The 26,832-nt window shown below is 42.4% G+C and overlaps 2 protein-coding genes across 9 annotated transcripts in view; both read right to left on the reverse strand.

The window, feature by feature from the left end:
- CCDC62 (coiled-coil domain containing 62) overlaps positions 1–4,678 on the reverse strand; it is a 44,440-nt gene extending 39,762 nt beyond the window's left edge. For 5 of the 7 annotated variants that reach the window (XM_059408320.1, XM_059408321.1, XM_059408319.1 and 2 more), the window contains exons 1-2: positions 4,464–4,678; positions 1,581–1,839 (exon numbers count right to left, since the gene is read on the reverse strand). In XM_059408320.1, coding sequence (XP_059264303.1) covers positions 1,581–1,839; positions 4,464–4,499 — 295 coding nt within the window. In that variant the 5' untranslated portion in view covers positions 4,500–4,678. The remainder of the gene's footprint in view (positions 1–1,580; positions 1,840–4,463) is intronic. The other 2 variants (XM_059408318.1, XM_059408322.1) reach the window with 2 other exon arrangements.
- A 4,248-nt stretch (positions 4,679–8,926) lies between these two features.
- Positions 8,927–22,934, reverse strand: DENR (density regulated re-initiation and release factor). 2 transcript variants are annotated; one of them, XM_059408324.1, is made up of 8 exons: positions 22,833–22,934; positions 21,870–21,984; positions 16,316–16,335; positions 15,541–15,625; positions 13,184–13,267; positions 10,785–10,901; positions 9,322–9,461; positions 8,927–9,223 (listed from the first exon to the last, which is right to left on the reverse strand). In XM_059408324.1, exons 2-8 carry the CDS (start codon positions 21,973–21,975, stop codon positions 9,179–9,181), a joined length of 597 nt encoding a protein of 198 aa, XP_059264307.1. In that variant the 5' UTR covers positions 21,976–21,984; positions 22,833–22,934; the 3' UTR covers positions 8,927–9,178. The 2 variants fall into 2 exon arrangements, with proteins under 2 accessions (XP_059264307.1, XP_059264306.1); XM_059408323.1 differs by having other exon boundaries at positions 22,789–22,921.
- Between the last annotated feature and the right edge of the window lie 3,898 nt (positions 22,935–26,832).

The following is a 26,832-nucleotide window of genomic DNA, read 5'->3' on the forward strand; positions in this document are numbered from 1 at the left end:
CTCAATCTACTTGTGATTTCTCTCTGTCAAATAAATAAATAAAATCTAAAAAAAAAAAAAAAAAAGTCAGATGTTTAACCAACTCAGCCACCCAGGCGCCCCTCAAGTTTCTTATTTTAAAACCAGATACTGTTGGCTATGTGCAATGTGATCTTCATTCTTAAACACATTTGTATAAGGTATTACATCTAATGCGACCGAATCAAATATGATGTGAATATGTGTGTGGCTGGGTATGGTCAGAGGAAAATCAAATGATCATCAAAGAAATGGAAAACTATGCATATTTAGATGGTCACGTTTACCTAGATGTCCAACAACAGATGAATGGATAAACAAGATATGGCAGACAGTCAGGTTTATAGAATCCTTTGGGTAACAGAAGATAATAAAGGAGGTGCAATGTAGTTATCTATTAAACAGATCTAAAGTTTCCCCTTCTGATACTTATGTCTGGTATTGATGTAGTATCACTAGAACATTCAGACCTTAGGGCAAAACTGATGGGATGACAAAATTAAAATATGGTACAAAGAAGATTTTTGTAAACCATTTTTAAGACTGCTATATTTTTAAGACTATTTTAGATACTTAAGATCAAGTTCAATACCAAAAATTTAAAATCTTTCTATCAGTTCAACAGAAATGGCTAGTCCCATGGCATCTTTATTCATATTCTAGCTCAAAACTAATTTATTTTTCTTTTAAAAAGATTATTTTTTAAAAAGATTATTTATTTATTTGAGAGAGAGAGAATGAGAGAGAGAGCATGAGAGGGGAGAAGTCAGGGAGAGACAGACTCCCTGCTGAGCAGGGAGCCCCATGTGGGACTTAATCCTACAACTCCGGGATTATGACCTGAGCTGAAGGCAGCTGCTTATCAACTGAGCCACACAGGTGCCCTCAAAACTAATTTTGTTCAGATTCACTCTTTTTTTTTTTTTTTTAAAGATTTATTTATTTTACAGAGAGAGAGAGAGAGAGATCACAAGCAGGCAGAGACAGAGGGGGAAGCAGGCTCCCTGCTGCGCAGAGAGCTCCATGTGGGGCTCGATCCCAGGACCCTGGGATCATGACCTGAGCTGAAGGCAGATGCTTAACCCACTGAGCCACCCAGGCGCACCTCAGATTCACTCTTGAGCTCACTCCATACCCTTTCTACATTTAAGCTGTCTGCCCAACTTTAATTCACATTGTGTTTGTTCAACTCTGAGTGTTCATAAAGGCCTCCTACCTTCAATTAAACTAAACTCTAGGGCAGCAGGGACTGTGTTGAGATATTCTTTCTTTCTCTTATCTTTCCTGTGAGCCCCCTTTTTTCCCCTAACATATTTAATATTTAAGTACATTTGTGTCTTGGGTGCCAGGGTGGCAGTTGGTTGAGCATCTGACTCTTGATTTCGGCTCAGGTCATAATCCTGGGGTCCTGAGACTGAGCCCCATGTCGGGCTCCCTGCTCAGTAAGGAGTCTGCCTAAGGATTCTCTCCCTCTCCCTCTGCCCCCTCCCTGCTCGTATGTGTGCTCACTCACTTTCTCAAATAAAAATATTTATTGTAAAATAAATACATTTGTGTCTAACCCATGAGTCCTTTGAATTGGCTGGCATATAGAAGTGTGTAACAGATACTGCTTATATATTTCTGACCCTCTAATTTGCTGCAACGTTCTTCCAAAGTCAACACTTTCTGCCGATCCTCTTCCCATGAAAGAAGTTGTCTCTGATGTACTGTAACCATATCATTGAGCTCTTTATCACGATCTTTTAATTCTCCAATAAGCAGCTGCAGCTCTTTCCGTTGTTTCTCGATAGTGGAAATCTCAACTTCTGACCCGATGTTCTAAGCAAAGAAAGTGGTTTTACATCAAAATAAAACTAATCAATAACATAAGTCAACTGAGGCATTTTTTCCAAATAATTTTATCTTCTTTTGCTGCCAACTCAAGGCAGTTAAATTATTTTTTATTCACTGATTATAACATGGCATCAAAATTGCGTAGATTTAAAACAAGTTCTTGCCTACTGTGCACTCTGCCTCTATAATTTCCTGTCATACCACACATGCCATTCTTAAAAAGTGGGACCGTTTGTAAAACCTTCATTAGCTTATCACAAATAAACTCATTTTGGCATTTTGGTCTTTGCTGTCAACCCATTCCTTGTATTAACAATATTACCCCACACTTTGCCCCAGCAATTCCGGATCAATCAAGTAAAGGAAAACATGAAATAATTACTGTTTGAACATAAATAAGTCTCATAACATCTAACACATAATCAATCTACCAAGAACAATGTAATACTGTGATCAGTCCAAACTCAACACACCCATTTATATAGGAAAATTTTCAAACCTACACAGAAGACAAGGGAACTATACAATAAACTCTCTTATGTTCAGTACCTTAGTTCTACCATTATCAAGATTCTGTCATGTTTCAATTTTTCCTTTCTCTTTTTGTTGTTAAAAAGAACTCTCACATATTTTGGCATACATCTCTAAAAATGAACACTTTTTATATCACCATGATGCCATTTCACACCTAATAAAAGTATCTACAGTGATTCCCTTTATGCATATGTCATTTTTAGTCTTTATTTATTTTTAAAGATTTTATTCATTTATTTGACAGACAGCGATCACAAGTAGGCAGAGAGGCAGGCAGAGAGACAGAGGAGGAAGCAGCCTCCCTGCTAAGCAGAGAGCCTGATGCAGGGCTCGATCCCCGGACCCTGGGATCATGACCTGAGCTGAAGGGAGAGGTTTAACCCACTGAGCCACCCAGGCGCCCAGCATGTCATTTTAACTAGATCATGAAGTTGGTCTGACCTCAGTGTGAATCCAGAATTTACCACTTTAGCGGCTCTATAACATTGCACAAGTTACTTAAGCTCTCTAAGCCTTGGTTTCCTCACCTTTAAAATGGTAATAACGACACTTGATCTTCTTAGTTGTGTGGATTAAGCAAGATAAATTGTGTAAAGCACTCCACATTACCTGGCACAGCGTAAGCACTCAACAAACATTAGCTATCTTTTTTTTTAAGGAAATGTAAGGAAATATAAGGAAAATAAGGAAACATACCATTATATTTTTTAAGGAAAAATTTTAGATAACAACTTAAACACGTGAAGGGATACATAGTTTTTCCAAATAGCTATTATTAAGATTGTGAAGCACATTTTGAAATATGGTACTGCTCCTTAGCCAAGAAACAAAGAACTGAAAGTGTTACTTGAAGAATTTTATCTTAAAAATAGTAGTTAAAAGGAGCGCCTGGGTGGCTTAGTGGGTTAAGCCTCTGCCTTCAACTGGGGTCATGATCTCAGGGTCCTGGGACTGGCTGGAATGGGCTCAAAACTGGGTGGGGAGCCTGCTTCTCCCTCTCTCTGCCTGCCTCTCTGCCTACTTGTGATTTCTCTCTGTGTAATAAGTACATAAAATCTTAAAAAAAATAAATAAATAAAATAGTAGTTAAAAGTTCACCAGAGGCCCAGGTATATCATTACTACTTTCTGGAAAATAGGATTTGAAAATAAATAATGACAAATGAATCACAGTTACTCACTAGTAAGCACAAAAAACGGAATTTGGGTCAAGTGATATCAAATCGCAAGATTTAAATTCTGGTCTTTGATAAACCATTCATTAATTCACTGGACAAATCCTTGCTGAGCGCCAAGTGGTTGGGGATGCAGTAATGAGCGGGGGGCAAAGAGCACAAGTTCTGGCATAGGAAAACCGGCAACACGTCAAACGTGCAAAAAAAAAAAAAAAAAAGAGAGAGAGAAATTTTAAAAAAAGTGCATTTCACCGTATTGATGAATGCCAAGCTCACTTTTCATCGTACACTCATAAATGCAAAGCTCGTTTTCAACCCATTTTGGGAAAACGGAGTCACGAGCGTGCTCCGCCCCTGGCAGGTTACTATGGAGGAAATTCAGGCCCGGAGCGAGGCGGCGCCGAGAAAAGCCCCCTCCAAACGCCCGGGAGTCGTTACCAAGGGAGCACCTAGTTACTCGCCGCCCGTCTCGGCGCCTGGGCCGAACGTCGCTCCTGCTAAGGGCAGGGTGCAGACGCTCCGTTTCTCCTCTTCGCACAGTGTATCGTTTTCCATTTTAAGGAGAAACCGTTCCTTAAATTTTTTTTTTTTAAGATTTTATTTATTTATTTGACAGAGAGATCACAGTAGGAGAGAGGAAGGGAAGAGATCACAGAGAGAGAGGAAGGGAAGCAGGCCCCCTGCTGAGCAGAGAGCCCGATGTGGGACTCGATCCCAGGACCCTGAGATCATGACCTGAGCCGAAGGCAGCGGCTTAACCCACTGAGCCACCCAGGCGCCCCGAAACCGTTCCTTAAAAACCACCCGGGTTCGGCCAGAGTGCTCCCCGTCCCGCGAGGCTCGCTGTCCGCTCGCTCCCGGACGCGCCGGCGGAGACGCGGAGCCCGCGGCGGCCGCTCACCTGGCGCCCGGCGAGGAAGGTCGCCGAAGGGTTCATGGGTGCTTCCTCCGCCCTCGGAGAAAGTCGGTGAGCGCAGGGTCACCTTACAAACGCCATAGGCGCTCCTGCCCGGAGCGGGGGGCGAGCCCCGAACCCCGGAGCCCCGCGCCCTCGGCCAGTCGGAGCAAGCACCCAAACCGCCCGCCCAGAGGAACGCGCCCGCCGGCCCCGCTACGGCGTCGCCGAGGGGCCAACCCCGGCTCTCGCGAGACCTCAGGTGCGCCGTCCTGGCCCTCGCGCGGGCCGGTCCGGGGGCTGCAGGCTCTGGGAAGGTGTATCTGCGGTAGCGAGGTCTTTTGAATAGCAATGGGCACTTAGACACTTGGTCGTGACAAAATCCACCACATTCTGGGGTGAATCTTTTTTCTCGTGTTATCTCATAGTCACCCTTCTTCCTTTCACTTGTTATACAGTAACTCGACTAAAAAAATGAAACTTGGGGCGCCTGGGTGGCTCAGTGGATTAAGCCGCTGCCTTCGGCTCAGGTCATGATCTCAGGGTCCTGGGATCGAGTCCCGCATCGGGCTCTCTGCTCAGCAGGGAGCCTGCTTCCCTCTCTCTCTCTCTCTCTGGCTGCCTCTCTGTCTACTTGTGATTTCTCTCTGTCAAATAAATAAATCTTTAAAAAAAAAATAAAAAAAATAAAAAAATGAAACTTAACTACATTCAACCCCTGATTGCCCACCCCCTACCGTTTAACCCATAACCTGGCATTAGTGGCAAGACAGATTACCATATACGGTGTGATAGTGTTTCACCTTTACTTTGATTATGAATGAGCAAAGCATGTCCTTGTGTTCATAAAGGACAATCTCAAAAAAGGAAAAACATGTTTTGAGGCTTTACTGATTTGAGTGGCATTTGCCTACTTAGGATAGGACTCTTGAGAACCAAGACAATGTCTAAGATCTAAAATCAGGAAATTCAATCCTGACTAGTTAAAGGCATCCTATCAGTTAATGACTGTACAGTTAAGTCTTGGTGGAATGAGAAAGTTAAAAAGGAATGTGGTTGAATATCAACTTTCCAGTTAAGGCGCATTTCAATTCAGGTTTCCCAAATTCCACCATTGTTAAAATGTGGTCTTTTTCTACCAGGCAACCACATGCCTAAAACTCTCTAAAAATATGTATACAGGGGTGCCTGGCAAACTGGGTGATCTCAGCGCCTATTCTTGATCTCAGGGTCCTGAGTTCAAGTCCCACATCAGGTGTAGAGATTACTTAAAGATATAATCTAAGGGGTGCCTGGGTGGCTTAGTTAAGAGCCTGACTTTGGGCCATGATCTCAGGTTCCTGGGACAGAGCTCCCTGCTCATCCGGGAGTCCACTTGTTCCTCTGCCTCTCCCTCACACTACCCCATGCACTTTCAAATAAATAAAATATTTCAAATACATAATCTTAAGAAGTACGTGTACAGACAAAGTAGTAAGAAATGAGGCTCATTTTATGGGATTATCGTCGGTGAGTAAATAGAATGTGGTGAGAATACAGTGACTAGTTGCATATCAAAAACCTCAGTATTTTAAGTTCACTCACTCCCACAGGTTTTCTTTAAAACAGAAAAGAGGGACTCCTGGGTGGCCTAATCAGCTGAGCATCCCACTCCTGATTTTGGCTCAGGTCATTTTCTCAGGGTCATGAGATCCAGACCCACCTACGGCTGTGCACTGGCAATGGAACCTGCTTTTAGGATTCTCTCTCCCTCTGCCGCTCCCCTCCTCAAAAAAGTAAATAAGTAAATAAATAAATAAATAAAACAGAAATGACCTTTGAAGTTTTCTTTTAAAAATACATAAAATGTTTTACAAAATCTCCAAGAAGGGATACCTGGGTGGCTCAGTTAGGAGTCTGCCTTTGGCTAAGGTCATGATTCCAGGGTCCTGGATTCATGCCCCACATTGGGCTCAACCTCAACGGAGGGCGTGCTTCTCCCTCTCCCCCTTCTGCTGTTAAGCGCTGACACTGTCAAATATATCAATCTTAAAAAGAAAAAAAAAAAAAACTCCAAGCATTATACTGCTTCTGAATTTACACTTGGTCTGATGAACTAAACAGACTCATTCCTATCTTCCTACTTATTTCCTAAGTAATTTAAAAAATAACAAAACCAGGATCTAAATGATAGACTTCATCTTTAAAATTGCAATTTATCAGTTTTTTAACTAAGAGCAAGAAAGCTATCGAGGTTTTGTTGTTGTTGTTTTTGTTTTTTAAGATTTATTTATGGGGTGCCTGAGTGGCACAGTCAGGTAACCATCTGACTCTTGGTTTTGGCTCAGGTAAAATCTGAGGTCAGATCTGACCCCAGTTCAGGATCCTGAGATGGAGCCCTTTAACAGGATATGCACTCAGCACAGAGTCTGCTTGGTACTCTCTAAAATAAACAGATTTAGAGAGAGAGCAGGAGTAGGAGGGACAGAAGAGCAGAGGGCAGGGAGAGAAATCAAGCCAACTTGGCGCTGAACGCAGAGACTGATGTGGGGCTGGATCTAAGGACCCTGAGATCATGACCTGAGCCAAAACCAAGCACCTTTACCATATATTTTATCTTTTTTTTTTTTTAAAGATTTTATTGATTTATTTGACAGAGATCACAAGTAGGCAGAGAGGCAAGCAGAGAGAAAGGGGCGGGGAGCAGGCTCCCTGCCGAGCAGAGAGCCCCATGTGGGGCTCAATCCCAGGACCCTGATATCATGACCTGAGCCAAAGGCAGAGGCTTAACCCACTGAGCCACCCAGGCGCCCCTCATGTATTTTATCTTAAGCAACAGCTGATTTACTGAGGCGTCTATGTAGTAACTAAAATGGAATGTAAAATCACTTGTCAGTATCTATTTTTTTAAGGGAAAATACTGCATATCAAAGCTGGGTTTGCATTTAAGTTGCCAGCTTAACTGCGGCAAATCGTTTACAACTATGACATAAGGCTGTTTTAAAGGTTTATACTCTTTTTGCTAAAAATACTAGACTGCAAAAACATTTACGTAATACATAAAGAGAATGTATGAATTAAAGTCAATCCTTGAATTTAGCACATTTTCATCAGGGATTAAACTAATGTTCCATTTTAAATTTCAGGTCGAAGAAAAAGATTCACACATGTTATACACAAGGACAATTTTAATCCTCCATTATCCTGCAGTAACATCCACTGCTGGCTTTATATGGATTAAAACTGCATTTGCCAAGAACTGTGAACATTGAGAATCTTTACATGAAGTCACATGGTTGATACAGGCACAGACATCTTCCAGCACCAACAGAATACATACACAACACATACCAAATGGTCTTGATGGATAAATTTGCTTCATCAGATACTCCTACTATTTAGTAAAATTCACAGTTAATGCAGAATTTCGTTTTCTTAATTTGCATCTTTATTACACATTTTTTCCTAAGATTTTAATTATTTAAAAAAACCACTCATTCATTCGAGGTTGTAATTTGCATGGCAATAAACAATGGGTTCTGAATTTCTTAAAGGTGTCTTTTAGTGATTTAAAATACCAGGGGTTTTCTTTTTAATTTGCAAAGCCTAACTTAAGACCTTTATAAAAACAAAGTTTAAATTCATTCAGTGCATTCATTCAAACTTACTGTCACTGTTTCTCTTCTGAGGAAGACTCATTTCAATTGCTATTTCCCAGATTTCATAAATATATTGAGTATCGGTGTATATTCTTTTCAACTGGCTAGCAGAATTTCACTCCCAGAATGGATAGCCAGAACAAGAACTCGGCGGAATCTCTTTATGACCTTCCACTCAAAACAACAGTAATAGTAACGTATAAAATGAATTTGGGGTCTGCCCCCCCCCCCACATTTAAAATCACCAAACAGGTTTCCGAAGTATTTCTGGAAAATATTAAAAATATATGCGTAATATTTTACCATATGGTGCACCATCATTCTTTAACCATTTCCCAATTGTTCATTTGTATCAGTTGCAATTTTTTTTGTATTTATGAGGAACACTGCGATGACCACCCTCACCCACAGTTTTAAGCAAGAACAATTCTATCTTTAGGATAATGTCAACTAAGTGGCTTACTGGGTCAGAATGCAGATGGGTTTTAAGGCTTTAATATACTTTACCAAATAATCTCCAGAAGAGTGTGAACAAGGCCTACCAACATTAAGTTAATGTGACCACAAAGTGGACTTGGTTGGTAACAATGAAGCAAATTCAACCACAAATCTATCAGATGCCCAAGCATCTCAAAACTATCACACCAAAGAAGCAAGGAGACAATTATTAATGGTGATGAAGCCAAAATTCAAATTCTTTAAAATATTACTCAGCTTTAAATCATGATTTCACTAAATCATGATTGCTTTAAGATAATAAACAGAAAAGTTTTGCACAAAAAAATCTAGTGTTTTTCCAAAAATAAAAAGTTAATAAGAGAAAGAGAAAAGTCAGTACCAAATGACCAAAAATTTTTATTTGACTAAATTCTATTTCATGCATAAGCATGACAGTCTCCCCTGTTTATTAGACTTTGGCAATAAAAAAAAGAAGCAGCCTTATACAGAACAGTGAAAATGCCAAGGGTGAGGGTAATCTACAGTTTTACTGTAGGATAAATATATATTTTTTTAAAAGGCCTCTCTCCCTTTGGCCATATCAACTCTCAGTTCAGATCATTAAATAGAGACAAATTTTCAAAATCACTTCTTTACTTCTCCAAGATCTTCAATGCTATCATCATCCACCTATAAAACACAAATAATTACATCACATGAACTGTGGTATCAGATAAGCAACTTGTTTTAAAAACATATCCACAGGTGCACATGTTCTACCTACTCACCTCTGGCCATTTTTCCTGAATGACATCAATTATGTCATCTGTAAAGTCTCCCTGAATGATGATTTCATCCTCTCCTGTTACTGAGGCACCACAGGAGAATTTTTGAGCAAAAAATCTTTGTGCTTCTTTAAGATCAATTTCTGTTATTTAAAAAAAAAGAACAAGTTTATAATTAGAATTATATATCAAAAATATTTTTCAAGTTTGAAATTTTAAAGATTTTATTTATTTATTTGACAGAGAGATAGAAGAGCACAAGTAAGCAGAGCGGCAGGCAGAGGGAGAGGGGGAAGCAGGCTCTCCATGGAGCAGGGAGCCCGATGTGAGGCCCCATCCCAGGACCCTCGGATCATGACCTGAGCCGAAGGCAGACACACTTACCCAACTGAGCCACCCAGGCGCCCCCCATTTTAAAATTTAATCTGTATCTTAATTTCATAAAACAGAATGTCTTAACGGGTTTTATATTCCTCTCATGGTAATTACAAACTACCACAGGCAGTGGTCTTCTTAACTAATCAACTTGTATTTTCAAGGTCAAATAAAGCTTCGGTACATAAAAATAGCATTATTTGGGGGGATGGAGTAACCGGGTATGATGGGCATTAAGGAGGGGACGTGACGTAATGAGCACTGGCTGTTATATGCAATTGATGAATCACTGAACTCTGCCTCTGAAACTAATAATACACTATATGTTAATTAATTGAAGTAAAAATTAAAAAGAAAAAAAAGATGCATTCTATCTCTCTCACACTGATACACACACACAAACATTATTCATACCATTCTTAACTCATATAGTAAGACCAAAGTAAATCCAGGAACACATTAATTCCAGGCATTAATATATACATTTCCAAGTACAATGCAGTTCTTCTGTTTATCCCTCCTTACAAGAGCAATAGTTAGAGCAGGGAACAAATCTATTACCTAATGACTGTTTTTCAACTGTGTTGTCACAGGAAGGGACCTTGGTTTACAATTTCACTGTTCATTCAAGGCCTCCAGAAGGAGCTCTGAAGCAGGACATTCTGCTGATATCCACCTTCCCTCACCCTCTGCTACTGTTCTCAGAGGGCACAAGCCATTCTGAAGCCTTTTGCCATCTAGCCTGCAGGGACAGAGGAGCAGGACTGCTGGGCCTCAAAAGGAATCCTACCTAACACTCCTCATTCCACATTAAAATATGCTCAAGCAGGTCCTCTGTAAAGGAAAAAGTTAAACTAGTTCCCTTTGCTAAACATTTTTAAATTTCTTCAAAATCTGATTTTGAAGCTATACTTAGACATGCAAAATCTCATTTTGTGTCTTCTTAGCAAAAAATAGACCTGTAAAATTTTCATGATGCCAGATTAAAAAAGAGACAGAAAGAGCAAGACAGAGAGAGAGGGAGGGAGGGAGGCAGGGAGCAACAGAGACTATAGTTCACACATTTTAAACATACTTAAACTTGAACTCACCGAAAGTTGCAAGGCCACATACTCTTGTTACATATTTCTTCTTTGCTCTAGGAATTTTGGCTATCGTAACTTTTTGTGGTACAGTCTTCTTTTTTTGCTTTATTTGACCCCTTCCACCTTTATTTATTAAAAAAAGAGTTCCGCGTCAATTGTTTTGGTCATAAAGAATACCGTCTTAAGCTTATTAATTTTCAAAAAATACCAAATATTAATTTCTAAAGTTTCTTCTTCTAACACAAAACTAATAAACATATGCGTGAGTATTCATTCAATAAATATTTATTAAGTAATATGTACCAAGCACTGCACCAAGGGCTGAGGACACAAAGATGAACAGAAGAAAACATAGTCCCTGCCCTCCAGGGACTCTCAGTCTAGTGAAAGAGACAAAAAAAGTTTAATAATTACTACAACTGATAAATACTTTAACAGGAATTATGAATACTGCACACCACCATGGCTTTGCAGAAGAATGGCTTATTCAGCTTCTGGAGAACAGAAAAGCTTTCCCAGAAGAAATGGCATCTAAGTTCTTATAGAAGAACTGGAGAGATACAGTTAAGAAAGGCTATCCCAGGAGAAGAAAATAGTACAGAAATAAGAGAAGGCATTATACTTGAGAACTACAATTGTCTCGATGAAGGATGTTTATGGATATGTTGGAGATAAAGCCAGAAAAGTGAACAATTACCTACCAGTCAAAGAACCAGCAAGACAAGCTTTGTTATTTGATTTTTTATTGAGGCAGAAGAAAAGCCACTGAATGAATGAAGGAGTTGGGGAAAAAAAAAAAAAGATTTAGATTTTAGGAGATCACTCTATAGCACGGAGGGTGAGCCTTTGAGGATTAAGGCCAGCAGAGAGCTATTGCAGGCTCCTACATTAGTTTAGGTGGAAATTAATCAAAATCTAACAAAGCAGTCGTAAAGGTAGTATCGACTAGGCACAGGACAGACTAAGGAGAAGAAATAACAGAATTTAGAACTCAATGAAAAGAATTAATACTCAATAAATTAAGGAAGATGACTAAAAAAACCAAAACAAACAAACAAAAAACTGATTAAGAGGACCAAAGAAGGGAGGTCTGGGTGATTCATTCAGTTAAGCAGCTGCCTTCGGTTCAGGTCATGATCCCAGGGTCTGAGGATCTAGCCCTTGCTCAGCAGGAAGCCTGCTTCTCCCTCTGCCTGACACTCCCACTGCTCGTAATCTCGCTCTCTCTGACAAACAAAATCTTTAAAAAATAAAAAAATTTAAAAAGGAGCAAAGAAAGAGAACCCTAGGCAAGTGTCAGGTTCTGGCTCAGATGAATGGATAAAGTATGCTGTCAATAGCCAAAAGACATAGATTTGGGACTTAGTAAGTTTGGTTTTCTTGCAAATACTGCATTTGAGGTGCCTGTGGGAGATAAGGCCAGGACCAGAGGTACAGATTTAGGAATTTCAAGCGGGTAGAGTGGTGTCAGAAGTCAGGGATGTGAAAGAATCACTCAGGGAACAAACTGCAGAACGAGGTAAGAGGGCTGAGCAGCGGATCCTGGGAAATACATCTTCTTAGGGACAGAAGGGAGAAGAGGAGCCTGCACGGAAGACCAAAGAGGAGAGAGCGGCAGGGAGGATGAAGACTGTTGCAAAAACCAAGGAAGTACATGGCATTTCAAAGGGCGTGCTCGAATGCTCTTATTGCTGGGCAATTATTGAACCACTGAGGACCCTTACGAGAGGAATTTCAGTGGTGTGACAGTCAGCTCAGGGTGGAGGGAGGCATAACAATGAAAGACAGAAGAGCCAGGACAGTGAGTCTAGTCTTACTACAAAAGTCTGGCTAAGAAGGGCAGGGCAAGGGATAAGGTAAACAATGGGCTCTTGGGGGAATTTTTCTTGAAAGACGCATAGTCCTTATTTATAAGCTAATTTTAGTCATAGGGGAGAATAATTAAGGCAGAAGGAGAAGGCAGGGACAGGATCCAGAGAATAGGAATTCATTTTAGAAGCAGGTAAAGAGGTATTTAAAAAAAAAATTTAACCAAGCTGACAACATGAGAGAAGAAAATCTTTTATCCATGTCCTCAACGCTAACTAAATAAATAAGGTAACAAGGTAACAAATAAGGTAATAAACAAGGTAACAAAGTTTTCATGTCATAAACAAGTTGGATGCTTGCTTTTTGCATATGAACACAGCAAATCAAGTATGTTTTCTTAGGTCCAATTTACTGTAAAAGTCCAAATCATACGACATCCAGTCATCCTGAGAACACGAGTCTGTGTGCACAGGGTACACATATGGAACTACGGCAGCAAGGAGACATTACTGGCTTTGGGACTGTCCTCACTATGAATTTCCTCTGACAGAGAGAAGGTGTGTTTATATAAATGAAATCACGGATTTAGGCCTTACCTCTCTTCTGCTTTTTCTTCTCTTCCTCTTCCCCTGCTGTGCCTTGACCCTCCGTAATTCCAGCTTCTTGCTTCGGTGAATTTTCTAGATATTAACAATGAAATCCAAAAGCATTAACATTACTTCAAAATAACCTTAAAAAAAATCACCTTTGAGCAACTTCATACACAAATAAGGCATCTTGCCAACAACTGAGCATGCTGTTTCTAAAGCAAATGATTACATTGCTAAATTCCTATCTACTCTAATTCTGGTCATTATGATTAAGTGCATGATGATATAGGAAGGTTAGGATCCTTTCAGCACAAAAAAGGAGGACAAAACACTCAGACTCTGCAGGCATGTTTACATCTAGACGTACTAACCTAGGTAACAGAAGTCTGGGCCTAAGAAGACTCCTTCCTCGGGTCTTATCACATCCTAGGCAGGTCACTCCTCGGCTGACCATGACCACACAGACTATAACGCCCAACTTTAGGGTTCTTATCCAACCACAGAAATGACTGTAGCTACTATCCAAAAAGACCTTCTATGAAGTTTCAGGGGTTGTGACTCTTAGAAACAATCTGACAAAGCAGCAAAATAGCAGAATAACATCAGGGACATCTGATAGGCCTGTTTTCAGCCCAGGCTCTCCCTTCTTCCTGCTTCTGCCTTCATTTCCACCCATCTTGTAAGAGAAGCCAACAGTTTTAACAAAAGGAAGAAATCTGGTCTCTGCAGTCTTCCTTTCCTCTGGCAACAGCAACTCCATTCTTCTAGTTGCCAAAACCCTAGATGCCTCCTTTTCTCACATCCCACATGCAGTACATCAGAAAGTCCTGTCAGCTCTACCTTCAAAACAAATTGCGAATCTGCCTACATTCCCTGCCTCCACTGCTACCACTCTAGCAGGTCACCAACATCTCCTGATGTGATTACGGCCCAGCCTCTCATCTGCTCTACCTTCAAAACACATGGAGATGGGGCGCCTGGGTGGCTCAGTGGGTTAAATCCTCTGCCTTCGGCTCAATCATGATCCCAGGGTCCTGGGATCGAGCCCCGAATGGGGCTTTCAGCTCAGCAGGGAGTCTGCTTCTCCCTCTCTCTCTCTGCCTACTTGTGAACTCTATCAAATAAATAAGTAAAATCTTTGAAAAAAGAAAACACATGGAGAATCTGCCTACATTCCTCGCCTCCACTGCTACCATTCTAGCAGGTCACTGTCAGATTGGTCACCTGACTTGATTATGGCCGTAGCCTCTAATCTGCTCTCCCTATATTGCCTGTGCCCTCTTCAGTCTATTCTTTTTTTTTTTTTTAAAGATTTTATTTATTTATTTGTCAGAGAGAGAGCGAGCGAGAGCGAGCACAGGCAGACAGAGTGGAAGGCAGAGTCAGAGGGAGAAGCAGGCTCCCCGCGGAGCAAGGCGCCCGATGTGGGACTCGATCCCACTCCCGAAGGCAGCTGCTTAACCAACTGAGCCACCCAGGCGGCCCTCTTCAGTCTATTCTTTAGCACAGTGGCCAAAAGAGATGCTGTTGAAACAAAAGTCAGACCTTATTGCTCTTCTGTTCAAACCTCTTCTGATAGTTCCACATCTCATTCTGAGTAAAAGCCAAGACTAGGCCTTTAAGGTGTGGTCCTCCATTAGCTCTCTGACTTCATCTCTGACCTTTCCCCACCCCCTCGATAAGCTCTAGACACGAAGGCTTCCTTGGTGTTTCCTGAATGACAGGTAAGCTTTTACCTTAGGGCCTTTGTACTTGCCCCACACCTGGAATATTCGTCCAGATATCCAAATGACTCACTCCCTCACTTCCTTTAGGTCTTTGTTCAAATGCAGTCTTTTCAGCAAAATCTTTCCTGCCACTACCTAAAATTTCAAATTCTTTCCCCAGTAAGTCTTATCTCCCCATTCCCTGCTTATCACTATTTAACATAGTTATTTTATTTCTTATTTTATTTTGTCTCCCCTTTCTGATATAATTTCCAAAGAGCAGATCTTTTGCTTACTGCTTTATCCCCAGCATCTAAAACAAAGTGTACATATAGTATGCTCACAAGGAGTAATTTGTTAAATGAATGAATGAAAACACATTTGCTCCTAAACCTTTTTCTAAACTTCTCATAAGAAGTTATTCTAAACTGTGTCAGAGAGGTTAAGACACACAAAGCAGTGTATGACTCTATATAAGGAATTTTAACCCAAGAAAGTAAAATGGTTTTGAAGCTAATTGGTATAAATACAATTCTGTAATTGTATTTATACAATTTAGTGCTACTAAAGGAGCACGTTCATATCTTTAAAATAATGCCTTATGTGCATTTGTTTCAGATGTACAAACATTCAGATGAAAGAAAAAAATGTTCATACCTACAGTAAGTTTTGCAAACTCATTTGGAAAATTCTTCTCTAACCACTGTCGACATTTAGCAACATCAGGCATATATTCACAGTACTGGGGGAGTGGGGGCGGGGAGAACAAATTGAGTCACAACAGAACATTTTCAATCAACCAGTACATCTTAATTCATGACCTATTATTTGCTATATTAAGAATGATAAAACCAACTACTCCCACCCTACATTTTATCCACAGGAATTCTGTATTCCAACAGGAAATGCCCCATAAGAAATTGGGATTTTTAAAAGGATTAAGCAGCTCCTCACTGTAGTAATCAAAACAGAAGAGCCATTAGAAAAAGGAGCAAAGAGAATAAAACGAGCATGTTCACTTCTTGCTTTGGGCACACAGGTGTCTCACTATTTTTGTGACTTGCCCACAGATCCTGACTCAGAAGCTTATTTACCCAAATCTTATACATAATTTTAACTTATACTTTCCTCTGCTTAGACATTAGATTTTGGCTTTAAGGCTAATCTAGTTTTCTTAGGTAACTATTTGTAAGTTCCAAGCAAAAGTCCAAACTGTATAGCCAAGTACAAAAGATGTACACATATGATACAAAGACTAAAGAAAACAATGTGTAAGACCATAAAATTATTCTAATCCAAAGCTCTCTATAAAAAGTTGAAACTCAACTATTGAATGACAGAACATGAAAAATAAAGTTCTCAGGCTAGCTCTAAAAATCAATGACCTCAAATGAAGAAGGTAAAAAAAGAGAAGAACTTTAAAAGGACTTACCTCTGTTGGTAATGAACAGACTGGGGAAATGGGAGAGAAAAAAGATTAGAAAATTTTAATATATAAACACACATGGTTCATCTCAACTTTTATTTTAAATTTGACAAAATGCTTCATTTGTATTTTTTCCCATAATTCTGTATCACTTTTCAAACACCACCCATCTTTTTTTTTTTGGAGGTAAAAGCCACATGGTTCATAGAGATATTCTTTTTTTTTGTTTGTTTGTTTTTAATCTAAAGACCATAACCTTCAGTTGGTGGGACACCAAACTGTACTATCCTGCATATCTTAAGGTTTTACCATAACCACTTCAATGGGTCTGAAGTTAAGCTGAAAACAATTCCCAACACAACAAAGCTTGAAAGGAAATGGTTATTTCCTTCGATAGTTTTACCAAAACAGCCACCAGTTTGTATTCATACTAACACATTCATAGACTTCAGTAGCACTTTTGCTACTATTTCTTTGCAATATACGTTTCCTTTTCTTTTTCATATTGTGCTACGTAAGATAATGCAACTGTAAAGCTAGTGCGAACACGGGTCCAATCCTGTCCTCGTATAGGCTACATGGGCTAAGAACTAGAAGAACTCAAAAGGTTTCCCAATTTTAAACAGAACTGTTACTGGGTCAACCATTTTGTTTTTATTTTTAAGGTCGAAGAATCGAATAGCTCAGTGTGCCCAATATCCTGAGATTTGTGATGGAGAAGAGGGCCGGTACAGCATTACTCATCACAGCAATTATCGTTACATGCATGATTATGTGTCACCACCACCACCACCCTGTACGTAAGAATCACATCTGCATTACCGATAGGTAAGTAACCTGCTGCATTTGGTTAGTAGAACAGGATTTAAACCCTGGTCAGTTTCTGAAGCCCTTAACCATGAAATCAGATTACATGACACACACAGAGTGTAGCTGTGTGCCAGCCACGTGACTGTGGTATGCCTTCTCCTCATCCCACCATCACATTTTTTTACATTTGAAGCTCTAAAAAGGGTTCATAGCTCAACCAAGGACTAAGGTGGTAGGTACGTGGCAGAAGAAATTTAGCACCTTTTTATTTCTTCTTGTTGTTGTTTTCTATTTATTTATTTAATTTTTTACTATTAGCATATGACATATTATTTGCCCCAGGGGTAGAGGTCTGTGAATCATCAGGCTTACACATTTCACAGTGCTCATCATAGCACATGCCCTCCCTGCTATCCATAACCCCGCCACCCCATCCCTCCTCCCCCCCCCCAGCAACCCTCAGTTTGTTTTGAGAGATAAGAGTCTCTTATGGTTTGTCTCCCTCCCAATCCCATCTTGTTTCATTTTTTCCCTCCAAACCCCTCACGACTCCCAGCCCTGCCTCTCAAATTCTTCGTATCAGAGAGATCCTACGGTAATTGTCCTTTTCTGACTGACTTATTTTGCTTAGCATAATACCCTCTAGTTCTACCCACGTCGCTGCAAATGGCAAGATTTCCTTTCTTTTGATAGCTGCATAGTACTCCATTGCCTGCATGCGTGTGTGTGTGTGTGTGCGCGTGCGCGCCCGCTCACGCACAACCCCCCCATCTTCTTTATCCATTCATCTGTTGAAGGACGTCTAGGTTCCTTCCATATTTTGGCTATTGTGGACATTGCTGCTATAAAGATTCAGGTAGCATCTTTTGATTTCAAGCATGGAGATCTTTCCCTAGTTAACTAGACCTCTACAATCCTCACAGTTCAAGTTCAAATGCCAGTAGGTGCAGATATTCAGCCACACTTTCAGGATACAATTATAGGTTAAATACCATTATAGCAAATACTAAAGCTATAAAACTTTGTACGCCACTTCAAAGAATATTCAGTTCAACAAAATTCTAATACAACCAAAACATCTGGACAGTTCACTGTTACCTTTTTTTTTTTTTTTTTAAGGTTTTATTTATTTGACAGAGACATAGTGAGAGAGGGAACACAGGCAGGGGGAGTAGGAGAGGGAGAAGCAGGCTTCCTGCTGAGCAGGGAGCCTGATGCAGGGCTCCATCCCAAGACCCTGGGATCATGACTGGAGCCGAAGGAAGACGCTTAAGGACTGAGCTACACAGGCACCCCTGTTACTTGCTTTTAAAGTCAAATTCCTGGGACGCCTAGGTGGCTCAGTTGGTTAAGTATCTGCCTTTGGCTCCGGTCAGACGCTTTGGCTCCCAGGACCCTGAGATCAAGTCCCTTATCGGGCTTGCTGCTCAGCGAGAAGCCTACTTCTCCTTTCCCTCTGCTGCTGTTCCCCCTACTTGTGTGCTCGATCTCCCTCTCTCAAATAAATACAATCTTTAGTAAATAAATAAATAAAGTCAATTAATTTCCCTTTCTGTAAACCACTCCTTTTCGACATGCCGATCTAGCAGTTACCATCAAACTCGGCATCACTCATAGTGCAATTCCCTGACATTATGTACTTGCTGATGTGATGCAACATGAAGAACAAGTCATCATCAGCCATGAAACTTTCTGCTATGGTCTGAATGTTTGTGTCCCCTCAAAATTACCATGTTGAAATCCTATAATCCAGTGTGATGGCATTAGAAGGTGGAGCCTTTGGGTGTATTATTCATTCTTCCCTACAGCCTTCTGACGTAGGCTCTTTTTTCTTCTTCTTCTTCTTTTTAAAGGTTTTATTATTTATTTGACAGGGAGAGAGAGATCACAAGTAGGCAGAGAGACAGGCAGAGAGAGAAGGGGAAGCAGGCTCCCCGCTGAGCAGAGAGCTGGATGCGGGGCTCGATCCCAGGACCCTGAGATCATGACCTGAGCTGAAGGCAAAGGCTTAACCCACAGAGCCACCCAGGCGCCCCTGAAGTAGGCTCTTTAACAGATGAGGGAACTGGATGAGGTCACACAAGTAAATGGCTGGGGTAGGATTCAAATTCAGAATGAGTCTGAAGTCACAATCCTGAAGACAAAATGTTTCCCCAGAAAGGACACCATCCTACCTACCTGTTTCTCACTCCACTCCAACCAGCACTGCTACAATCAGCCCCTCTTCTCCCTCTCTCCTGAGGACACCACATTAAATCTTACCACCAAACTGTTCTTGTGAATTCCTTCCCCCTTCCTCGCAAATTCCACCCTGTATTTAAGGCTTCTCATTTCCTTGGAAATTTCCCTACTTCCCTCTGAACAAAGATCCCTGCTCTTCCTCAACTCCTAATTCATAGCTACACTCAGTACTGTTTAATGTAGCATTTAATATTCAGAGCTTCTCCTACAACTAGACCATAAACTCCTTGAGGAAGTACCCTGTGTCCAGCTTAGTGCCTGGGACATCAATATAAACTAGGAGGGAAATGAAAATAAACCCTTCTTGAAAAGGTTAGGGACCTCTGGTTAACACAAATTATCACAGGGGGGCTCATATTTTTTGCAGTTGTTCAAAAGTCACCTTAGGAGTCACCTAAGCAATTTAACAAGAAGGTTTTCACATACCATATTTCATCAATGCTAAATTTTTTTTTTTAAGATTTCTTTTTTTAAATATTTTATTTATTTATTTGACAGACAGAGATCACAAGTAGGAGAAAAGCAGGCAGAGAAAGAGGAGGAAGCAGGCTCTCTGCTGAAAAGAGAGCCCGATGCAGGGCTCGATCCCAGGACGCTGGGATCATGACCCGAGCCGAAGGCAGAAGCTTTAACCCACTGAGCCACCCAAGCGCCCCCTTTTTTAAAGATTTTATTTATTTATTTGACACACAGAGAGAGATCACAAGTAGGCAGAGAGGCAGGCAGAGAGAGAGATAGGGAAGCAGGCACTCTGTTGAGCAGACAGCCTGATGTGGGGCTCGATCCCAGGACCGAGATCATAACCTGAGCCAGAGGCAGAGGCTTAGCCCACTGAGCCACCCAGGTGCCCCAATCAATGCTAAATTTTTTATAGGAATTATTTTATAATTATGGCATGTTAATATGACAATTTTCTTTCTTAGTAGAACATAAAATAGTGGTGAATCTTATAAAACATGGAGTCTTAGATTAGATGAAATAGAGTACAAAAATCAATAGCTCTTTACCAGTTGACAAAGATAAATACACCATACTAAACTAGTACAGTTCTCTTACTGTACTATGTTCTTGTGTTAGTTGCTATATCAGAAGCTTTACACAAATCACCTTAGGACATAATCATCATTTCATTATACAGACCTTAAGAAACACACCTTTAATCCTTAACTGAATTAGGTAACTTGCCCAAGGTCACATAGCTGGTAATGCTGGAGTCAGGATGCAGACACTAGTCTGTGACTCCAAAGGCAAACAAGATGACCAAGTAAGACTAGTATCGTAACAAAACTCAATCAACCCTATAAAAAGTTTCCCTGCCTTATTCTCACTGAGGTATTTTATAATTTTTACTCTTGAAGATATCCGACAAATACCAAGTTGACAACATTTTTTTAACTCAGCGGTATCCCCTCTCCTTCGGTAGTAAACTAAACTCCAGATGATGTCTCTTATTATACTTAAAAAATGTAAAGTCTCCAAACACAAGGACCTTTCCTGACTTATCCAATCACTACTCAGTCCCTGGCACCTAAAACACTGTGAGGCACCAAGTTAGTGGTCAAAAATATTTCCTGAGAAAAATTAGTATTTCCTTGCCCCCTCTGCTATCCTGTCCCTTCAGATTTTTCTGAAACTTTGCAAAATGCTAATAAAATTAGGACCATTTCCAATTCACAAATATTTCTGCATTGAAAATGAGGAAAATGGGGCCCCTGGGTGGCTCAGTGGGTTGAGCCTCTGCCTTCAGCTCGGGTCGTGATCTCAGAATCCTGGGATCGGGCCCGCATCAGGCTCTCTGCTTGGCAAGAGACCTGCTTCTCCCTCACCCTCTCCCTGTGCTTGTGTTCCCTCTCTTTGTGTGTCTCTGTCAGGTAAATAAATAAAACCTTAAAAAAAAGAGAGAGAAAATGAGGGAAAACACTCTAAGAAAAAAAGAATCTAGATTCAATCTAACAGATATATTAGTGATGAAACCAAGAAGACTTTCCCAAGACTGTCCTATGACCCACTGTTCCAACCTCATCAACTGCCATTCCTCACTGAATGGAGGAACCCTATCCTATATCCACACTATACTAACCCAAAGCTGCTCACTTCTCCGCAGATATGAATCAAGTCCTTTCTTGCATACCTGCTCACTTCATCGGGGATGCCCTTCCCCACGTCCTCACCCGGTCCTTGTCATCCCTTCAGACTCCGTATCTTCCAAGAACAACTCCTCTAATAGCCAGGCTAGCAAGTAACGTTAGATTGAAATCATCCATTTCCAAATCTCTATTTCTGACTGTAAGCGTCTCCAGGCCAAGGAGCAAGACACAAGTCATACACGTCAGGGGAAAAACAAGTTAACCCATGCCTCCCCTTCACCAACACCCCTCCAGCCCCCAACTGAGGATTTCCCCGATAACAAAGACAGATGAGAAGAGGATTAACAGGACCAAATGTGATACTACTATCACAATGCATAAAAATAGCATAAAAGAGCCATTTTCTGCTTTGTAACACTTGCCTCCACAGTAAAGGACTCGAAGTGGGTAGTCTGCATCTATCTTGGTATTGCCCCTCGGGTCTCCTTTGCAATCATGCCCACCGGATTCAGAAATATCAGCAGCCATCTCCCAAACCTGTAAGCAAGGAAAATAACACGTTTTCACTCTTTTGGACCAAGACCCCAAAAAGGCACTGTTCAGATGTAGCCTCACCCCCTCGCACTAGCAATACCTCACCCCTAAATCTCTTTCGATTCTGTTCTTAAGTGAAGGATACAAGCTACATTAAGATTCATAAAATACAAGCAATTCTGGGCACACCACTACCAGCTCCACAGGTCTACAGGGAAGCAAGTGACAGCAGCAAAAAGACCGTGAAGAATTGGGGTGGGAGGGGGGGTGGGGGTGGGGAGAGCACTAGGGGAAAGAGGAAGCAACGGGTTAATAGGATGGGGAGGATGATCCCTAGTGACGGGACAAAAGGTCTGGGGGTGACCTGGGAGGGATGCAAACTGCAGCAAAAAAAAGGCCACAAAGCAGCTGGAGGAAAAGAGGCTTAAAAAGCCTACGAAGAAGGGGTGGGTGACTAGAGGTGCCCTGGGTACAGGGTGTGGGGGCAGCTCAACGCCGAGGGACGGACACAGGAATCAGGGAAGGGGATGGAAGTGGGAGGGGGCGGGGAGACCAGAATCTGAAGAGAGAAAATGGGGGCAGAAGGATCAGCAAGGGTCAGAATGTAAGAGCACTGGGGCGACAAGGGCGGCCAGGACTTGGGGGAGGATCTGAGGCAAAGGGGCAATCCCGGGGACAGCAGAGGGGCCCATGTGGGCGGGGGTGTGGAGACGCCCGGCCCGGCCCCCTTCCGCCGGGCAGCACCTCGGCTTCCCCCACGCTCTCTACGAGCTTCTCGGAAGAGCGAAAGGCACAAGGGGTCGTTACCCGGGCGGTCGCACAACCCCCGCCGCCTCCGCTCCCGCCACTACCGCCAGCTGAAGCGACACATGCAACTCCTCTTCCCCGGCCAGGGCCGCCTGAAAGCCCGTCTGCCAGCCGCGGTCCCGCGAGACAATAAGCCTTTATCGCGAGACTCAGGCCGCCGCTGGGCGGCTGTCGCGAGAAGCCTGGAGGCGGAGGCGGAGGGGCCTTGAGGAGCATGCGCGTCTCGTTCGGGGGCGGGGCCAAGCCTCCGAACGGCTGACAGCCAGTAGGCGGTGCTCGTTACCCGCGGGAGAGAATGGGCGGTGGGCGTGCGGCGCGTGGAAGCGGGCGCGGATGCAGTGGGGACGTGCGCCGTAGTCATCAGTGACTCCCTATTAATGAGCTGGGGAATGTTGCCCCGCGTCTGGGGTGCATCCGGGAGTCCTGACCAACCTCCAGCCTGTTGGATAAGTCACTCCTCCGCGGGGAGATGGCAGCTGGAAAAGGCGTTTGGTTTCAACACCTCTCCTTGCACGGGCTGAATTATTCTGGAGACGATCATGTCAGCGCTCCTTAGATTGTTCTCATCGCCCATAATCCCCCCACCCTAACAGCTGTTTTCATCGCCTTCCTCGTATTTACCTATCCTTACATGGGTTGCAAATTGGAATTAATCTCTCGGGTCCCCGGCTTTCAGCAGCCAGAAGCCGAGTGGACAGACAGAACCACACGCGGGCGGGGGGGTGGGGTGGGGTGGGGGTGGTCTCAGCTCTGCTTCCGTCCGGTTGTTTTCCTTCGGGAAAATCCCTTCCTCACCGAGCTCCGCCTGAGTCCCATTTGTGAGATGGGAACAACAGGACAGTGCTTGCAGATCGCAGAGGGTTGGGAAAATGATGACCAAAATGTGCTTCGTAGCCGGTGGAGGTCGTTCTTTTTGTATTTTGTTTTGTCCTCCACCTGTTTGCTTCCTTCCCTGCCAATTTCTTTTGCCGCCGCCACCACCACCACCCTTAAATTTTCTGCTCAAGATTTACTTCGTGTGCACAAAGCCATCTGGCACAATCTTTTCCACCAAAGACTGTGGCCTCCACTTTGACATCTTTCTTAAAAGAGGAGTCCCTCCTTTCCCCCATAGAAGAGTCCATTCTCTTTAACCAGTGAAAGAAGATCTTATTCCCAAACGTGGTTGAGTCCAATAATAATAGCTTTCTGTTCAATAATAACTTCCATTTACTGACACCCAGCTGCCACTATGTGCCAATAACCTGCTCATTTGGGAATATAGAGTCCGGGGGATTCACTCTACAAAATTACCTTGTGTTCCTATTATGCGCCAAGCACTGTGCTAGGCACTGGGGATACACTGAACAAGAGACAAGTGTCTACTCTTGTTAAACTTAACCATCCTAAAAGTGATAGCTGATTTGATCCTTACAATAACCCCCACCCCAAGTATTGTCTTTGATTTCCAGATGGTAAAATTGTAGCTCAAAGGTGGAATGAATTAAGTTGACATGTGCCTAAAATCACACAGCTAGGGGCGCCTGGGTGGCTCTGTGGATTAAAGCCTCTGCCTTCAGCTCAGGTGTGATTCCAGGGTCCTGAGATCTAGATCTAGCTTCCAGGGTCCTAGATCTCTGCTCAGCAGGGAGCCTGCTTCCTTCCTCTCTCTCTGCCTGCCTCTCTGCCTACTTGTGATCTCTGTCTGTCAAATAAATAAATAAAATCTTTTTAAAAAATCACACAGCTAATAGCATATTTTATTGATTTTAAGATGCATATTTTCCACATTTTAATATCTCATACCAAGACCCATTGCAATGGATGAAGTTTTAGCATCGTGTCATAGTTTAATTGGCAGCTCTTTTCTTTCTTAGGGTTGCATAAAATAATGGCATCCCATAATCAATGGCATCTTAGATGTGATGAGATGTGGCTAAGTGGCCAGTCCTGCGTAGTAGACTCAATGGCTTCAGTTCCCTTCCTCACCCTTTTCCTGTTCTGCTTTGTAAAGAAGGGGGTGCTGGACCCCCAGAGACTACATTCCCTGGCTTTCTTGTTCCTGAGTTTCCAGCTGGGTTCAGCCAACAGGAGGCAGCAATAGGAACAGTCACCTTCTCAGCCATCCCACCCCACCCGGGTGAATAGCATCCCTGACTTCAACTGGTTAACCCATTGTATTGTTAGGGGATCCCTGACCCTGGGCACCTGTACCCTGGATTTCTTCCTGGATCTAATCTGTAGCCTGGCAGTGTGATTGTCGGCTTCTTGCTGCCACTAGTCTCTGAATTGCTTCAACCACCTCTGTTTATCTTTTCAACTCTTCTATTTTTTTTTTTAAGAATTTTTTTTTTTTTTAATTTGACAGAGAGATCACAAGTAGGCAGAGAGGCAGGTGGCGGTGAGGGGGATGCAAGCCCCCCACCAAGCAGAGAGCCCAATGTGGGGCTCAATTCCAGAACCCTGGGATTACGACCTGAGCCAAAGGCAGAGGCTTAAACCCACTGAGCCATCCAGGCGCCCCCTATCTTTTCAACTCTTTATTCCCCATGTAACTAATGCCCCGAATGAACCCCCCCCCACACACACTTAAATACTTAGTTGGGGTTATTTTCTGGGCAGACTGTACCCGAATACCACTGGCATTCCAACCTAGACTTGAACTTCCTAGCATATACTACAGCCTAACTTCCTAGCATATACTACAGCCTATCAGCTCTCAAGTTCTAAAAGCAGGAGCCACATACTAAATAAACTTCCCAGAGGTTTCTTACCAGGAAGCCACAGACTCTTTGAGGAGCAGTGGAATTATGACAAAGAATATAGGAATCAATTTGTGCACCAACCATTGTCAGGAAATTGACTAAACATCTTTTAGACTTAAATTTTACTTTTTTTTTTTTTTTTTTTTTTTGGACAGAGAGACAGCAAGACCTGGAACATAAACAGGGGGATTGGGAGAGAGAGAAGCAGGCTCCCCACTGAGCAGGAAGCCTGATGTGGGCTTGATTCCAGGACCCTGAGATCATGACCTGAGCTGAAGGCAGAGGCTAAACGACTGAACCTCCCAGATGCCCCAAATATTACTATTTTCTACCGTAAATCACGCTTTCGTTCCTGTGAAAGTTCAAAGATTGAATCTAGGGGCGCCTGGGTGGCTCAGAGGGTTAAGGCCTCTGCCTTCGGCTCAGGTCATGATCTCAGGGTCCTGAGATCAAGCCCTGCATCGGGCTCTCCGCTCAGCAGGGAGCCTGCTTCCCTTCCTCTCTCTCTGCCTGCCTCTCTGCCTACTTGTGATCTCTGTCTGTCAAATAAATAAATAAAATCTTTAAAAAAAAAAAAAAAAGATTGAATCTAATTGGCCTGCCTCCAGCTGCATCTGGTCTAAAATCCATCCCCATAACTGAACAAGCCGGGAGTCACGTGTCCACCTTTGGAGCTGGGTGTAGAGGGCGGAGACAGGTACAGCCCAAAGGAAATAGGAGGTTCTCTGAACAGGAGGGGAATGATGTCAGTGTATCAAAACAATAGATGTCAACTGAATTCATCTTCATACATGTGCTAAAAATTATGAAATAATCTCGTGCACTTACATCAAGTGGATATATAGGTGAGGCAGACTTCCTTACTAACCGAATCCTGCTTCACTTGAGCGAGCCGTGTGTCCAGCTAGACGCTTGATTTCCCAGCCTCCCTTGCAACGAAGGTGACTATGTGACATAGCCCTGGTGCATGAGATATAGGTAGACGGTGAGTGGGGGGCATCCCTTCTGTTGGGAAACATTGCGCCAGCTTTCCAAATGGACAAATACATGGTGTCGTAGTCCTCTTTGGTATCATCTCCATCTTTCACTATCTTTGAGCTATTTTATAATTTTGTAAATTGTGGAAAACCGAGAAATGCAATTGGCTCTTGTCCAGAGAAATGCACATGAATTCTGTCTGGTAGAGCTGCATTGATCGTTTCTCTGTTGACTAGTTTTCCATCCCTCTGTAAATTCACTGTAGCATTCCCAATGGCCTGTGCATGTGTATATGATTGCCTATGTGTGAGTGTTTTCAAGA

This window comes from Mustela nigripes, chromosome 8, assembly GCF_022355385.1.
Source record: "Mustela nigripes isolate SB6536 chromosome 8, MUSNIG.SB6536, whole genome shotgun sequence".
Taxonomy (NCBI): Eukaryota; Metazoa; Chordata; class Mammalia; order Carnivora; family Mustelidae; genus Mustela; species Mustela nigripes.

What these genes read in the sequence shown, in the direction of transcription:
- DENR (XM_059408324.1), bottom strand. Translation starts at nt 21,975, where the DNA reads ATGGCTGCTGATATTTCTGAATCCGGTGGGCATGATTGCAAAGGAGAC. An exon ending in TCGAGTCCTTTACTGTGGAG is followed by an intron (nt 16,336 to 21,869) that starts GCAAGTGTTACA and finishes CCATTTCCCCAG; the next exon opens with TCTGTTCATTACCAACAGAG. An exon ending in TCTGTTCATTACCAACAGAG is followed by an intron (nt 15,626 to 16,315) that starts GTAAGTCCTTTT and finishes CCACTCCCCCAG; the next exon opens with TACTGTGAATATATGCCTGA.